Source organism: Sapajus apella, unplaced genomic scaffold (assembly GCF_009761245.1).
Source record: "Sapajus apella isolate SASKATOON/1434 unplaced genomic scaffold, GSC_monkey_1.0 scaffold1, whole genome shotgun sequence".
In the NCBI taxonomy this organism is placed as follows: domain Eukaryota; kingdom Metazoa; phylum Chordata; class Mammalia; order Primates; family Cebidae; genus Sapajus; species Sapajus apella.
In genome coordinates this window covers 61,946,077-61,962,540 of record NW_022436941.1, presented here as the reverse complement: position 1 = coordinate 61,962,540, position 16,464 = coordinate 61,946,077, and the positions used below count along the sequence as shown (strand labels likewise).

Here is a 16,464-nt window from a genome sequence, read left to right as displayed (position 1 = left end):
ATCTACAAAGAACTAAAACAGATTTATAAGAAAAAAACAAACCCATCCAAAAGTGGCTGAAGGATATGAACAGGCACTTTTCAAAAGAAGACATATATGAAGCCAACAAACATATGAAAAAAATGCTCATCATCACTGATTATTAGAGAAATGCAAATCAAAACATTGAGATACCACCTCATGCCAGTTATAATGGCAATCATTAAAAAATCTGGAGACAACAGATGCTGGAGAGGATATGGAGAAATAGGAACACTTAATTAGTTCAACCATTGTGGAAGACAGTGTGGCGATTCCTCAAGGACCTAGAAATAGAAATTCCATTTGACTCAGCAATCGCATTACTGGGTATATACCCAAAGGATTATAAATCATTGTATTATAAAGACACATGCACACATATGTTCATTGCAGCACTGTTTACAATAGCAAAGACCTGGAACCAACCCAAATGCCCGTTGACAACAGACTGGACAAAGAAAATGTGGCACATATATACCATGGAATACTATGTAGCCATAAAAAAGAATGAGTTTGTGTCCTTTGCAGGGTCATGGATAAATCTGGAAACCGTGACTCTCGGCAAGCTGATACAAGAACAGAAAATCAAACACCACATGTTCTCACTCATAGGCAGGTGTTGAACAATGAGAACACATGGGCACAGGGAGAGGAGCATCACACATTGGGGTCTGCTGGCGGTGGGGGGCAAGGGTGGAACAGTGGGGGGAGGGGGGATAACATGGGGAGAGATGCCAGATGTAGGTGATGGGGAGATGGAGGCAGCAAACCACATTGCCATGTGTGTACCTATACAACAATCCTGCATGATCTGGACATGTACCCCAGAACCTAAAGTACAATTAAAAAAAAAAAAAAGAATATTTCTCAATTAAAATCTTGAAGAACATGTTTAACTTAAATCCATCAAGCCTTTAGATATAACTGCCAGTTAACAGAAAACACAGAATATAAAAGAATAAATTAAATGACACTATAAAAGATGCAACCATCCCATTCCAGCAGGTGTGGCAAAAAATTAAAATAAGCAGCAGCAGCAGTAATCATACAAACCCAGAAGGACATTCTGAAGCCTTTAGAGGCTTTAAAAGATGCAACATATTAGATAATGGTTTAGATAAACCATCCAAAAAAAGGATAATTTGAGATCAATTGGGATCAAATAAAATGAAACTTTATTAAAATAAAAAGTGGAAAGGACTGACTAGAGAAAAAAGGGTTAGAAAATGCTATATACAGGGCCAGGCATGGTGGCCCACACCTGTAATCCAAGCACTTTGGAGGCTATGGCGGGTGGGTCACCTGAGGTTGGGAATTCAAGACCAGCGTGACCAACATGGTGAAATCCCATCTTTAAAAATATATATAAAAAAAAATTAAAAAATAACAAAAAATAAAAATAAAATAAAATTTTAAAATGCTATATACAGCATAATTTTTATCTTGGTTAAAATATATATATGCATGTGTAACCATGAATATATCTATATTTATGCAGATTTAAAAGATCTAGAAAAAAATACACTAAGTGATTTCTGAGTGTTGAGAATGTGATGTTTTAATTTTCTTTTTAGTTTTGCTAGTCTGTATTTTCTAGTTTTGTATTGTTCACATGTAGTCTTCTAAAATATAAATGGTTATATAAAATAAAAAGGTGTGAAACAAAAACAACCTTAGAACCCAAATAAAGATGATTTTTAGGCCGGACGCGGTGGCTCAAGCCTATAATCCCAGCACTTTGGGAGGCCGAGGCGGGTGGATCATGAGGTCAAGAGATCGAGACCATCCTGGTCAAAATGGTGAAGCCCCGTCTCTACTAAAAATACAAAAAAAATTAGCTGGGCATGGTGGCGCGTGCCTGTAATCCCAGCTACTCAGGAGGCTGAGGCAGGAGAATTGCCTGAACCCAGGAGGCAGAGGTTGCCGTGAGCCGAGATCGCGCCATTGCACTCCAGCCTGGGTAACAAGAGCGAAACTCCAACTCAAAAAAAAAAAAAAAAAGATTTTTAATTACTACCAATTTACATTTATAATATGTGAGGCATTACCTTTGTTAGTCTCTTAAAAATTCTATCAGATAGATACAAACAGTATGAACTGCTACCATATCAAGTACCCTCAATCACAATGGAATAACTAAGAAATATACACAGTCCTTACATAAGGGCTAACATATCCAATCAATTTAGAAACAACTTAGGAATAACTTAAGAAAAGCAAATTAACAAAACCACTAAAAAGTAAATGAAGTCCAATAGGTCAAACCAGGTATTCTCATCAAAACCTAACTCCGCATACCTGGAAACACAGAAGGTTGAAATATATTTATTTAGGTATTACTTCGCAGACATTAGGTCTCTAAATCTATAGCTTACATTACACACTGTATTTCAACTATCCATTACACATCATTTAGTGTGTAAACAAACACATGCTCCATGAGCACACACAGAGTCACTTACTAAATTGAGATATTTTTAATTGCTGTTTTAAAAAAAAACAGTGAATTATTTCTTATAAGGATTTTAACATACCGCAGCATTCCTGCTCTGAAGCAAAGGCTTTGTATTTCTAATTAAGAGTCTATGATCTGGATCCATAGTATATGGCTTCTTCCTTTTGTCAGTCTTTTCCTTCTGATCATCATCAGATTCATAGAAATTCTTTTCATTGTCTTCTAATTCATCACCCTACAATGAAAGAAATCCAATCCCAAGATTACTTTAGACCTTGAACAATCCACATATTACATAGTCAAAACTTTCTTTTAAACATCTACAATAAGATTTTACTGTACAATACTTCTGTTGAGGCAATTTAAAAATATTACACAAACTAAAAGGCCTTGATTTTTCTCATATTTTGTAACAAGTTACTGTGCTACAGATGATGCTTCTATAATATTACAAAGTAAATTTTTGCTATTAAATCCCGATAGAAATACCTAGTCTCTCAAAAGGAACACATGACCATTAGATTTTAACAAGGCGTATAATATGAGACTATCTAAAATCTGAAAACTATTTCAATATATTGTCAGCCACTCTGTAACTAGATCAGAGTCCAAAAGAAAAAAGAGGAGCATTGTTTGAACAGCAACATAAAAGAAATCACAGTAAAGTTTGACATGTAAAAACCAGAGTTGTTAAGCAGGTCCCTGAGTTGTCAAGAAAATGTCTGTTTGAGATTTACAAATATCCATAGGAGTTGATTCTAGGTTTTTGTTTTGAGTTCTTTATCTCTGCCAATAAAATATGCCTATAGGCATTTAGTCCCCAAAACAAACAAACAAAAACCACACAAACACAATAATATCCACATACATCCAATTCAACTACTGTTTAGAGGTAACTTCCATTACCAAATATCTGAAACACACTTTCTGCCTCCAGGAAGATGGGGTAGATGTACTTTCCCCCATCTCTCTCACTAAGTAGATCCAGAAAAGCAGAACATTACGTGTAAAACATATATCCAACAAACATGAAAAGACTTTGAAAAGCAAAAAGGACTGGATAGGAACCTCAAGACCCAAAGAAAGACACACCAGTGAGTTCCCTGGGTTTTCCTTTTATTTCATACATCCACAGCTCAGTGCAGGAGAAACTGGCAACAAATGCAGATGAAAAGAAACCCCCAAAACCACTCTCTCGAGCCAAAGGACCAAGAAAGGGGCAGCCTAGCAAGACAGAAAACTTTTAGAAGTAACTACTCAAGTGCAGCCAACACCAGATAAAAAAGTATGGCCCTACCTCATCACCAGTAAAGGCTGAGATGGTGATCCTACTTCTACCCTTATAAGCCTGTAATGAGATGGCCCAACCACCTCACTGGGTGGCTTCAGAAAAGGCCAAAATTGGATTGAGATTTTCATCTCTACCAAGAGGTAACATGACACTCTTATATTGCCGGTGAAGACCAAGTAAAGAGATTGGACTTCTAAGCCCATCCCTTAGTGACAAGGTGACCTTATTCCTCTGACCGTGATGATGTCAGAGGAGGCCTAGTGGACAGTCAGGACTTGCACACCACACCTAGTAGTAACCAAAGCCAGCACCTCCCACACCTTTGTGGTTGTCAGGGAAGGACACATGTAGAACAGTATCTTGTATCCCTTCTAGAAAGCTATCAGAGAAAGATGGTTGGGGAGCCAGAAATCCCAGACTCCCCTGTGGTAACAATAAGCACAATCCCATGAGCAGGGAATCTGGACTTCTGCTATGACCTGGCAGTAATGAGACAGCACCCACCTCTCTTAATCACTACCCTTCCCTGCTAGAGTGGTATCAAACAAAGCCAGTTAACCTGAAGGTTTAAATAAGATCCAGTCTCAAAGTATCCCAAATGTCCAAGTTTCAATTAAAAAATCACTCATCATTCAAAGAGACAGGAAGATCTCAAGCTAAATAAAAATAGGTAACTAGCAAATGCCAACACCAAGATAATAAAGATACTGGAATGATCTGATGATTTCAAAAATAAAAATTAAAAGAAAATGCTTCAATGAGCAATAGAGAATGTCCTGGTAACAAATAAAAAAATAGAAGGTTTTAGCAAAGAATTATAAAGTCTAGACCAGGCGCAGTGGCTCAAACCTGAAATTCGAGCACTTTGGGAGGTCAAGGTGAGCAGATCACCTGAAGTCAGGAGTTTGAGACCAGCCTGGACAAAATGGTGAAACACTGTCTCACTGAAAATACAAAATTAGCCCAGCATGCAAAAAGATTGCACCATTGCACTCCAGCCTGGGCAATAAGAGTAAAACTCCATCTAAAAATAAATAAATAAAGTCTAAAGAAAGAAATAGAAGATATAAATAAAGAGAAATAAAAAATGTTATGACTGGCCAATAAAAAAACCAAAACTAAAAACCTAATCCGAATGGGATCAAAAGCAGAGGAAGAGGACAAAAGAAATAATCAGTAAACTGGAACACAGAACAACAAAATTTACCCAATCTGAATAACAAAAATAAAGTAGACTAGGGACAAAAGAAAAATCAAAACTAAAAAACACAGTCTCAGGGGCCAGTGAAACAACAATAAAACACCTAACATTCCTTTCATCTATTAATAAATCCTGGACGGAGGGGAGACAGAGGCAAGAGCTGAAAGATAACTCAAAGAAATAATGACTGCAAACTTCTTGAATTTGGCACAGACATAAAACTGCAAATTGAGGAAGCTGAATAAACCCTCAACAGGATTAAACCCAAAGAAATCCATAACAACACATATTATAGTAAAACCTCTGAAAACTGAAGACAGAGAAAAAACAAATCTTGAAAGCAGAACAGGAGAAATGACACTACCTGTAACAGAAAAACAAGTCAAATGACAGCAGATTTCTCATCAAAAACCATGGAGGACGGAAGAAAGTAGACCAACTGAAGGAGAAGAACTATCAACAGTGAATCTTGTATCTAGCAAAAATATATTTCAGGAATGAAGCGGGAAAAAAATCAAGACATTTTCAGATGAAGGAGAGCTAGCGTATCTGTCATCAACAGACCTATCCTGAAAGAATGGCTAAAGGAAGCTCTTTTTTTTTTTTTTTTTTTTTTTTTTTAAGACGGGGTTTCACCGTGTTGGTCAGGCTGGTCTTGAACTCCTGACCTCAAGTGATCTGCCTGCCTTGGCCTCCAAAGTGCTTGGATTACAGGCGTAAGCCACCACGCCCGGCCCAAGGAAGCTCTTTAGACAGAAAGGAAATGATAAAAGATGGAATCTTCAAACATTAGGAAGGAAGAAAGAATATGGCAAGTAAAAATATGAGTAGATATAATCATTTGGCCTTCTCCTCTGAGCCTTTTAAATTATATTAGATGGTTGAAGAAAAAGTTATAACACTTATATGGTTCTAAATGTATGTAAAGGACATAGTAAGAAAACTGTATTTATAAACTGTAGAGAAGAAAGAGATGAAAAGGAGGTAAGTGGTTAAAAATTTTGCCACTTGAAGCATAATATGAGGACACTGGTAGACTGTGATGGTAAGATGATAAGCTATGCATGCATATTATAATACCTAGAGCAACCACTAAAAAAGTTATACAAAGAGATATATTTATGCTTTCGGAAGCCAAGGTGGAAAGATTACTTACTTAAGGCCAGGAGTTCCAGACCAGCCTGGACAACAGAGCAAGGCCTTGCCTCTACTAAAAGTAAAAAAATTTTAAAACTCAGCCATTCATAGGGGCATGTATCCATAGTCTTAGCTGCTCAGGAGGCTGAGGTGGGAGGATCATTGGAGCCGAAGAGTTTGTGGCTTCAATGAGCTATGATCAAGCCACTTACTGCAGCCTGGGTGACAGAGTGAGATCCTGTCTCTAAAAAGTTTCTGAAAAATAGTTTTTAATAAAAAAGAGATACATTCAAATTAACTGTAGATAAAATGGAATTCAAAAAATGCTGAAATAACTCGCAGTAAGAGAAATGAAGACTAGAGAGAACAAGCAGAAAACAAAAAATATAATGGGAAGCTTAAGCCTTAAAAATAAATAGATTAAAAGATGAAGGCTGGTAGAGTAGATTAAAACCCATGACTCAACTATATGCTGCCTATAAGAAATTCACTATAAATATAAAGGTAAAGGCAGGTTAAAAGTAAAAGGATGGAAAAATACATAACATGCTAATAGTAATCAAGGGAAAGCAGAATGACTATATTAATATCAGATAAAATACACTTCAGAGCAAAGAAAATTACTACAGAGAAGGACACTATAGAATGACAAAATGTATTATCTACAATGAAGGTTATATACCATATAATTCCACTTATATAACATTCTTGAAAAAACACAATTATGAAAACAGAAAGATTAGTGATTGCCAGGGGTTAAGGGCTGGGAGTAGAGTTAAGCATCTGGAAGAAAGCTGGTTTGGCTATAAAATGGCAAAATGAAGACTCCCTGTGATGGAAATGTTCTGAATTTTGACTGTATCATGTCAATATCCTGGTTGCAATACTGTATTACAGTTTTGCAAGATATTGCCATTAAGGCTTCAATGAGCTATGATCAAGCTACTGTACTCCAGCCTGGGTGACAGAGTGAGACCCAGTCTCTAAAAAATTTCACTGGGGAAAATTGAGTAAACGTTGTACCAGATCTCTCTCAATTATTTCTTACAATTTCATGTGATCTCAATTATCTTTTAAAAAACATTTAATGAAATAAAACTAAGGAGATAAAAATCAGAAAGTCACTTAAAAAGTTTGCTGTATTTATGAATTGTTATACATAACAATAAAGAAAAACATCTAAAATGTTTTAGGTTAATATCATTTAAGTATTTTTCCCTTACCAGGTACCTACAGATTTTACACAATCTTTCCTTAAATCTTGACATAAATATCACTGGAAAACACCTTTCATGAAAAGTACAACTTTTAAGTCTCTTAGAATAGTAAACATATTAGCTCAGTGCTTTTTAAATCCACAGTCAAAAATCTTATAAAAGTATTCACAGAAAACTCACAAAATTTATACTCTTTGAAAACAAAAGTATTTGTATTAACACTTACCTTCAAAATTAAACTAGAAATCATAACATTATCACCTTCCTTTGAATACACAATTCAAAATAAACTAGTTGTCTTTTAGTGCTTAATAAAAAGACTATAATTCAGATATACTCTTACATCAAAGCTGGACTTGAGTGACTATTTCTTTACGGCACTCCAGGCTAAAGCAGTTCAGTTAAGTACACATCAGTAAACCAATAACACACAAATAATTAAACGCTCTAAGCATAAGCACTCACCTACAATCTTAAGTCATGGTTAATTAAACAAATGTTCAAACTCTACCTGAAAGTGATACATAATGAAAGTGCTGTGTTAACAAACATAGCACTATTACTAACAAGTAAAATCCTCAAAATATACATAAAAAGCTGCTTTTAATAAGCATCTACTCATTCAATTTCTTCCTCATTGTTAATTAACATACTTTATTAGAGTTCAATTACATTATTTTAATGAAAGATGCATATGTATGGCTTATTTTACTGTACAAATGTTTAAGATTATGACAGTATATTATAATAATAAAACTACAAACCTGCTCAAGTAAATCAAAGAGGCACAAGCAGATGGAAAAGTATTCTATGCTCATGGATACAAAGAATCAACATCGTGAAAATGGCCAAACTGCCCAAAGCAATTTATAGATCCAATGCTATTCCCATTAAACTACCATTGACATTCTTCAAAGAACTAGAAAAAAATATTTCAAAATTCACATGGGACCAAAAAAGAGCTCACATAGCCAAGACAATCCTAAGCAAAAAGAACAAAGCTGGAAGCATCATGCTACCTGACTTCAAACTACTACGAGGCCACCGTAATCAAAACAGCATGGTACTGGTACAAAAAAGGCACATAGACCAATGGAACAGAATAAAGAACTCAGAAATAAAACCGCACATCTACAGCCATCTAATCTTCGACAAACCTGGCAAAAACAAACAATGGGAAAAGATGCCCTATTTAACAAATGGTGCTGGAAGAACTGGCTAGCCATATGTGGAAAATTGAAACTAGAGCCCTTCCTTACACCTTATACAAAAATTAACTCAAGATGGATTAAAGACTTAAACGTAAAACCTAAAACTATAAAAACCCTAGCAGACAGAGAATCTAGGCAATACCATTTAAGACATCAGCATGGGCAAAGGCTTTTATGATGAAATCGCTAAAAGCAATTGCAACAAAAACAAAAATTGACAAATGGGATCTAATTAAAGAGTTTCTGCACAGTGAACAAAACTATCATCAAAGCAAACAGAAAATCTATAGAACACGAGAAAATTTTTGCAATCTATCGATCTGACAAAGGGCTAATATCCAGAATCTACAAGAAACTTAACCAAATTTACAAGAAACTAACAACTCCATTAAAAAGTGGGCAAATGATATGAACAGACACTTCACAAAAAAAGACGTACATGCAGCCAACAAACATACGAAAAATAGCTCAACACAATGATTGCTAGAGAAATGCAAACCAAAACCACAATGAGATATCATTTCATACCAGTCAGAATGGCAATTATTAAAAGCTCAAAAAAACAACAGATGTTGGCAAGGCTGTGGAGAAACAGGAATGCTTTTACACTGTTGGTGGGAATAGAAATTAGTACAATCATTGTGGAAGACAATGTGCTTATTCCTCAAATATTCAGAACCGGAAATACTATTTGACCCAGCAATCCCATTACTGGCATACATACCCAAAGGATTACAAATCATTCTATTATAAAAACACATGCATGCATATGTTTACTGTGGCACTATTCACAATAGCAAAGTCAGAGAATCAACCCAAATGCCCATCAATGATAGACTAGATAAAATGTGATGTATATACACCATGGAGTACTATGCACCCATAAAAAGGAACAAGATCATGTTCTTTGCAGGGACATGGATGATGCTGGAAGCCATTATTCTCAGCAAACTAACGTGGGAACAGAAAACCAAATACCACATGTTCTCACTTATAAGTGGGAGCTGAACAATGTGAACACATGGACACAGGAGGGGAACAACACTTACTGGGGCCTATGAGGTGAGGGTCAGGGGGTAGAGCATTAGGGAACAAAGCTAATGCCTGCTGGGCTTAATACCTGGATGACTGATTGATAGGGACAGCAAATCACATGGCACATGTTTACCTATGTAAAAAACCTGCACATTCTGCACATGTACCCCAGAACTTAAAAGAAAAACAATAAAATAACTTAAAAAAATTTTTAAGACTCATGTAAATGTTTCTATAGTGTCTCTTATGAACATACCATCATATAGGTTTTGAGTTCATTTCCATAAGAAACATATTTTTACATGAGGTTTGATTTTAATATGCATTTACAAAAATAAGAACATTTTACAGAGGACTACTTGTACTACTGTATGTCTTCAATGTATATTTAATTCAAAGGATGGCATTTTTAATAAGTATAAAGGTCAATGAATCATTATCTTATTAAAATTCAGTAATATTTCGTAACATATATGGTTCATAATTGATCCAACTGCTTCCTGTTGATAAATTTTTTTACAGTTTTAAAAAATTATGCAGCCAGGCATGGCGGCTCACATCTGTAATCCCAGCACTTTGGGAGGCCGAGGCAGGCGGGTCACCTGAGGGCAGGAGTTCGAGACCAGCCTGGCCAATATGGTGAAACCCTATCTCTACTAAAAATACAAAAATTAGCCAGGTGTGGTGGTGCACACCTGTAGTCCCAGCTACTTGGGAGGCTGAGGCAGAAGAATCGTTTGAACCCAGAAGACAGTGTGCTGAGATCACGCCACTGCACTCCAGACTGGGTGACAGAGCAAGAATCTGTTAAAAATAAAATAAAAATTATGCAAATATTATACTACTGCTATTTTTAAAGATTCCACAAAAGTAATTTCTTTATCTTTGCCACACATGATTCAATGATCTTATATTCCTACTAACAAAACTTCTACAAATTAACATATAACATTACAGAAATTATAATTTTCTAAAAGGGATTATTTGAAACAATAAAGTTTTAATAATGGGATTATGAGCTAATAAACATGAAGAACATGTTGCTTATAGCTAAAATAGTTCATGTCAATTATTATTTAAAAACATTACCCTCAGAAGAAATTCTCGTATACTTTTTATGAACTTTCAGTTTGCGTCTACTGCCACGAGAACATCGTGACATTGCTTCTTAGATGCAGCTTTCCTAGTTGCTAGCTATACGCATGTACCAACTGCATAATCCCCTAAATTGGAACCAAGCAGTGAAAAAACTGACAAGTGAAGGGTGGATGTTTTAATGAGATTAATGAAACAAAGGTTTTGAGTTTTTCTTGGAGGATGAGAACGAATCTCCAGTAACATACTTGAATCTATATTACTGTGGACTATGTTTCTCAGGTTTTTGATGAATCAGAATAGACATTAGCCCAAACAAAATGGATGCTAGATATGTACACGGTATATGGGTATATCAGGACACACCAATCCAATGTAAGTGCTGGCTCTATGACCATGACAAATTACTCAACCTTTCCTTGTCTTGATTTGACTTTTCCTTGTCTTGATTTACTCAGCTATAAAAGCAGTATCTATATCATTAAAGTGTTTTTAAAGATTGAATCACTTTCTTGAAAGCTATATAAGCACTTAGTGCCTGAAACAAATTAAACTACACAAATAGTAGCTATTGCCACTGCTTCTATTATTAAGAAAGTTTCTTTCTAGAAGCCATGTAATTGAAACTATTACTTCAAGTAATATTGATTCAAGTTCAATATCCCTAGATGCCAAATATAAAAAAAAAAAGTTTCCCCTCTAAAATTATCCCTCAGAAAGGAGCTGCCTCATACCTGAGAATTTACAAATGTATTATGAGGTTCTTACACTACTGCTTCATTTTGAACCATAACGTACCCCAAACATGGGAAACTCATTACAGACAACTTCAATAATGCTAGTTATGGATGCTTAAAAGGAGTCACACATCACAGTGATAAAAAATGCCATTTTAACTAAGCCTTTAGAGAACACTTTTTTAAAAACAGGCACTATAGGAAGATATAGTCCTGTATCTAAGAATGGCTAAACAGACAACTTAGAACAACCACCACAGAGAACTAGAAAACCTGGGAAAAAGCTAAGAAACCTGTTTGAAGGCATTGGAGAGCTAAAAGAACAGTGATGAATTATGCAGGCAAGACCCAGAAGCAGCAGTAAATCTAGAAACCAAGAACTCTGATTGGCTTTTGGAATTGCTTTTCCAAAATGTGTTAATTAGAAAAGAGGAGGCTGAGAGGCCTAAATGCTGAGTAGAGCTTTCAGCAAATTCACAAAAATGCAGTAACAAAAGGTGGAGGGTCAGGATCCACCAAAAATTACAATCCTGCTAACTGTTCTAGTCTTTGGTTTAAAAGATGAAGTCTATATTCTGGGGAGTAAGGATGATCAGATTAAAGCCCAGCTTAAATCATCTCAATCCATAATTGAGATGAGTAAGTGAACTCAAGGTTGTTGAATCCCTTCCCTAGAACCCACAAGTAGAACTAAATCCATCATCCAAGGCTTCAAACTAGCTCAACAATTTATCAGAAAGGAAATGGGTATCTTTAAGGGTAAGGATACTGTTTCCTTCCGGGAAGAAAAGCAAATTATTAAGTGAAAGGTATCAAGAGGAGGGCTTATGAAGTATACCGATAATTACTGTTTCCCAATCTAGGTATTTGGTACATAGGTGTATTCAGTTTGTGAAAATGTATGAATCATTTGCAGTATATATTTCTACTTCAATAAGATGTCTTTAAAATATGCATAGAAGAAAAAAAGACAAAACTATAAATATAAACCAAGACAAAATCTAGAAAATGAGCTTGGCAGGCATGAATTTTAAGTGAACTATATTATGAACTGGACAATTCTGACCTCCCACAAATTCATATATTGAAATCCTAGGCTGCGTGCAGTGGCTCATGCCTATAATCCCAGCACTCTGGGAGGCCAAGGCAGGTGGATCACCTGAGGTCAGGAGTTGAAGACAAGCCTAGCCAACATGGTGAAACCCTGTCTCTACCAAAAATACAAAAATTAGTGGGGCATGGTGGTGTGTGCCTGTAGTCCCAGCTACCTGGGGGGCTGATGCAGGAGAATCATTTGAACCTGGGAAGTAGAAGTTGCAGTGAGCCGAGATTGTGCCACTGCACTCCAGCCTGGGTGACAGAACGAGACTCTGTCTCAAAAAGAAAGAAAGAAAGAAATCCTAATCTCTAGCGTGATGGTACTATGAGATGGGGTCTTTGAAAGGTGATTAGTTCATTAAGATAGAATTCTCATAAATGGAATTAGTGCCATTACAAAATGAAACTTGGAGAGGCTTCTCGCCTTTTTTCCATCATGTGGAGAAGATAGTCATCTATGAACCAAGAAGTAAACCCTCACCAGACACCAAATCTGTCAGAACCTTGATCCCGGACTCCCCACATTTCAGAACTGTGAGAAATAAATGTTTATTAAGTCATACAATCTAGGATATTTTTGTTATAGTAGCCCAAACTGAGACTATAAAACAACTATGATTAATATGTTCAAGGAATAAAGGGGTAAAAGAGAGCTTTGTGGCAGATAATGCAACACAATAGAATTTTTCAAAAAAGTCAGATATATTTTTACATGATTTTTATATAAAGCACTACACTTTCAGCAACCACTTACAGAGTTCTTTAAATTCAGTAATATTTTAAAATGTCAACCTAACTGATTTTACCTTTGTAATACTTTTGACATATCAGATAGAGGAAGATTTGTGCTCTCTTAGAGATAATATAGCCCAGATACTTAAGTAAGTTAAGTGGAAGAATCAAGGTTTATATCTGAGAGAACTCTGAATGGTTTAAAAAATAATCATTCTTATTTAACGTGTTAAATATATGATGAAATGAATTTGACTTTCTCCTTGTCCAGAAACAGAATAAACAAATAAGATAAACAAGATATATTAAGGAAAATGTTTCATCTGATTAAGAGTAAAAATAAAAGAATTTGAAAGACTATGAAATCTACTTTACAGTAAGTTTCCACTTACTCCACTTGATATACTAACCATACTTCATATAGATAAAAGATAATCTAGTATCTAATTTTAATATTCCTCCATTTTTATTTGAAAGCACTTTTTAGAAATATTCTGTTTTTAGTAGAACTGCTTGATCTTCTGAGCTTATTCTATACCCTCAAATATATTTCTTGACTAGAGACTGATATTAGGCAATCTCAATTAATACATCTATGAATTTGAAACAAAGTAGAAAAAACCCTTATGTAGCTAAAATGGCTGTTATGAAGCCTTAAGATATTATTTTATACATGAAGCCCTTATTTTTAGTATATTATTCATATCATTTCAATCATCTTGATATTCTGATTTCTTGTGATACAGATAATAAAAAACATAATTTAAAAATAAAACAGTAAACATTATATTTTCCATTGCCAACGGACAAGAAAAATGTGTTTTACAAATGCATGAAAAGGTTTTAGAAAATCAATTATTACACATTTCTACTGAGCCTACAGAAATGAGGCATTATCATACAGGGGGTTTCTAATTTGTACTAATTAAAATGTTTTATATTGTGGTATCAGTTTTTCTATATAGTCATTAGTACTGCCAACATTGTTCCAGTATAATACTGATATTACTATTACAAAAAGACAGAACCATTTGACTGAAATCTGACTAAGAAAGAAAGCATTACTTATAAAGCCATAAAATCTGCTCTTTTACATGAAAACATGACTGGTTCTAGAGCTTAGGCAGTTAAAATAACTAATAAATAAATAAATGAGGGAGAATTGATACATCTTTTTTACAAAACAATTCTAAGTAACTATGCTAATAACATGTGAATGAGTACTCAAAGTTTGAAACATATTTCTATGACAGCCTTGTATCCATATTCCAAGGTAACGTGTATCTCCAAAAATCCACATAGAAGTAAAGGTGCTGGGCCGGGCGCAGTGGCTCACGCCTATAATCCCAGCACTTTGGGAGGCAAGTGGATCACAAGGTCAAGAGATCGAGACCATCCTGGTCAACATGGTGAAACCCCGTCTCTACTAAAAACACAAAAAATTAGCTGGGCATGGTGACGCACGCCTGTACTCCCAGCTACTCGGGAAGCTGAGGCAGGATTACTGCTTGAACCCAGGAGGCGGAGGTTGCGGTGAGCTGAGATTGCGCCATTGCACTCCAGCCTGGGTAACAAGAGCAAAACTCCGTCTGAAAAAAAAAAAAAGAAGTAAAGGTGCTTTCCAACGCAAAACTATTAAATGACTCTAAAAGGAGTTCTCAAAATATCTCTAAAACGTATGTGATAAAACCATCTCATAAAATGAGTATAAAATGTTCTACTTATAAATGAATGTTTTATTTTCCACGTTTAAAATATGTACATGTATGCAATAAAATACTACCACAGAATACTTTTTTCATGTTTCTTTTAAAATGTATATTTAAACTGGACCAAAAAAAAAAAAAAGCATTTAAAAAATGGGGACCAACTTATACTGGAGAAGACTTTGTGGTTTCTTTAAAGTGAAGATATAAATACGCTCTCAATAGACAGAAGTGAATTATATGATATCTAAAATTTTACATGAAATCTTGGAATGGGGTGGGGTAGCAAAACGAGAGCAGCCATGAGCTGATGAACAATGTAACTATGTGATGTATACACAGGGATTCACTGAACTGTCAGCCATACTTTTATGTATGTTTAAAGTTTTCCATAATTAAGACTTACTATAAAGCTACACATAGCAAGACAGTGTGGTATTTGTGAAAGGACAGATAAAAACATTAATGGAACAGAAGAGAAAGCCCAAAAACAGACTCTCATAAATACACCCAACTGCTTTCACAAAAGAGCCAAGACAATACAATGGATAAAAGATAGTCTTTTCAACAAATGATGCTGGAATAAACAAAGAGTCACATGTTAAAAAAAAAAAAAAAAAAAAAAGAATGTAGAAACAGACCTTACACCCTTCACAAAAATTAATTCAAATGGGTCACAGACTAAACATAAAACACAAAACTATAAAACTTTTAGAGACTAACATAGCAATCCAGGTGACCTTGGTTATGGCAACTTTTAGAGACAATACAAAATACATGATCTCTGGAAGAAATAATTGATAAGTTGGACTTCATTAAAATTTAAAACTTTTATATGCAAAAGACAAGATCAGAAGAATCAGAAGACAAGCCACAAACTAGGAGAAAATATTTGCAAAAGACATATCTGATAAAGGACTGTTATCCAAAATATACAAAGAGTTCCTAAAATTCAACAAGAAAACAACCCAATTTTTTAAAAAATGGGCTGAAGACCTGAACAGATATCTCACCAAAAAAGATACACATATGGCAAATAAACATATAAAAACATGTGCAAAATCATGTCATTAGGGAATTGCTAACTAAAACAAATTATATACTACAACACACTTATTAGAATGGACAAAGTCCAAAAACTTGAGAACTCCATATACAGACAAGGATATAAAGTGATAAGAGCTCTCATTCATTGCTGATGGGAATGCAAAATGGTACAGCAACTCTGAAAGGCAACTTGGCAGTTTCTTACCAAAGTAAACATACTGGTACCAAACAATCCAGCAATCACACTCCTTAGTATTTATCCAAAAATCTAAAAACATGTCCACACAAAAGCCTGCACATGGATAAAGCAGCTTTATTCATCACTGGCAAAACTAGGAAGTGCCCTGAATGTCTTTCAGTAGGTAAGTGGTTAAATAAACTGTGGTACATCCAGACAAAGGAATAGTATTCAGTGCTAAAAATAAATGAGCTATCAAGCCATGAAAAGACATGGAGACAACTTAAATGCATATTACAATAT

General features: G+C 35.1%; 1 protein-coding gene and 1 long non-coding RNA gene across 8 annotated transcripts in view; one reads left to right on the top strand and one right to left on the bottom strand.

Moving 5' to 3' along the window:
- AP3B1 (adaptor related protein complex 3 subunit beta 1) overlaps positions 1 to 16,464 on the bottom strand; it is a 269,274-nt gene that overhangs the window by 158,134 nt on the left and 94,676 nt on the right. For all 7 annotated transcript variants that reach the window (XR_004268935.1, XM_032277581.1, XM_032277584.1 and 4 more), the window contains exon 8: positions 2,556 to 2,711. Coding sequence is in view for 6 of the 7 variants with exons in the window: in XM_032277581.1 (XP_032133472.1) it covers positions 2,556 to 2,711 (156 nt within the window). In the remaining variant the exon portion in view is untranslated. The remainder of the gene's footprint in view (positions 1 to 2,555; positions 2,712 to 16,464) is intronic.
- LOC116551450 lies at positions 14,452 to 14,876 on the top strand. Its single transcript, XR_004268940.1, has 2 exons — positions 14,452 to 14,540; positions 14,845 to 14,876. It is a non-coding gene; the product is annotated as an uncharacterized LOC116551450 (long non-coding RNA).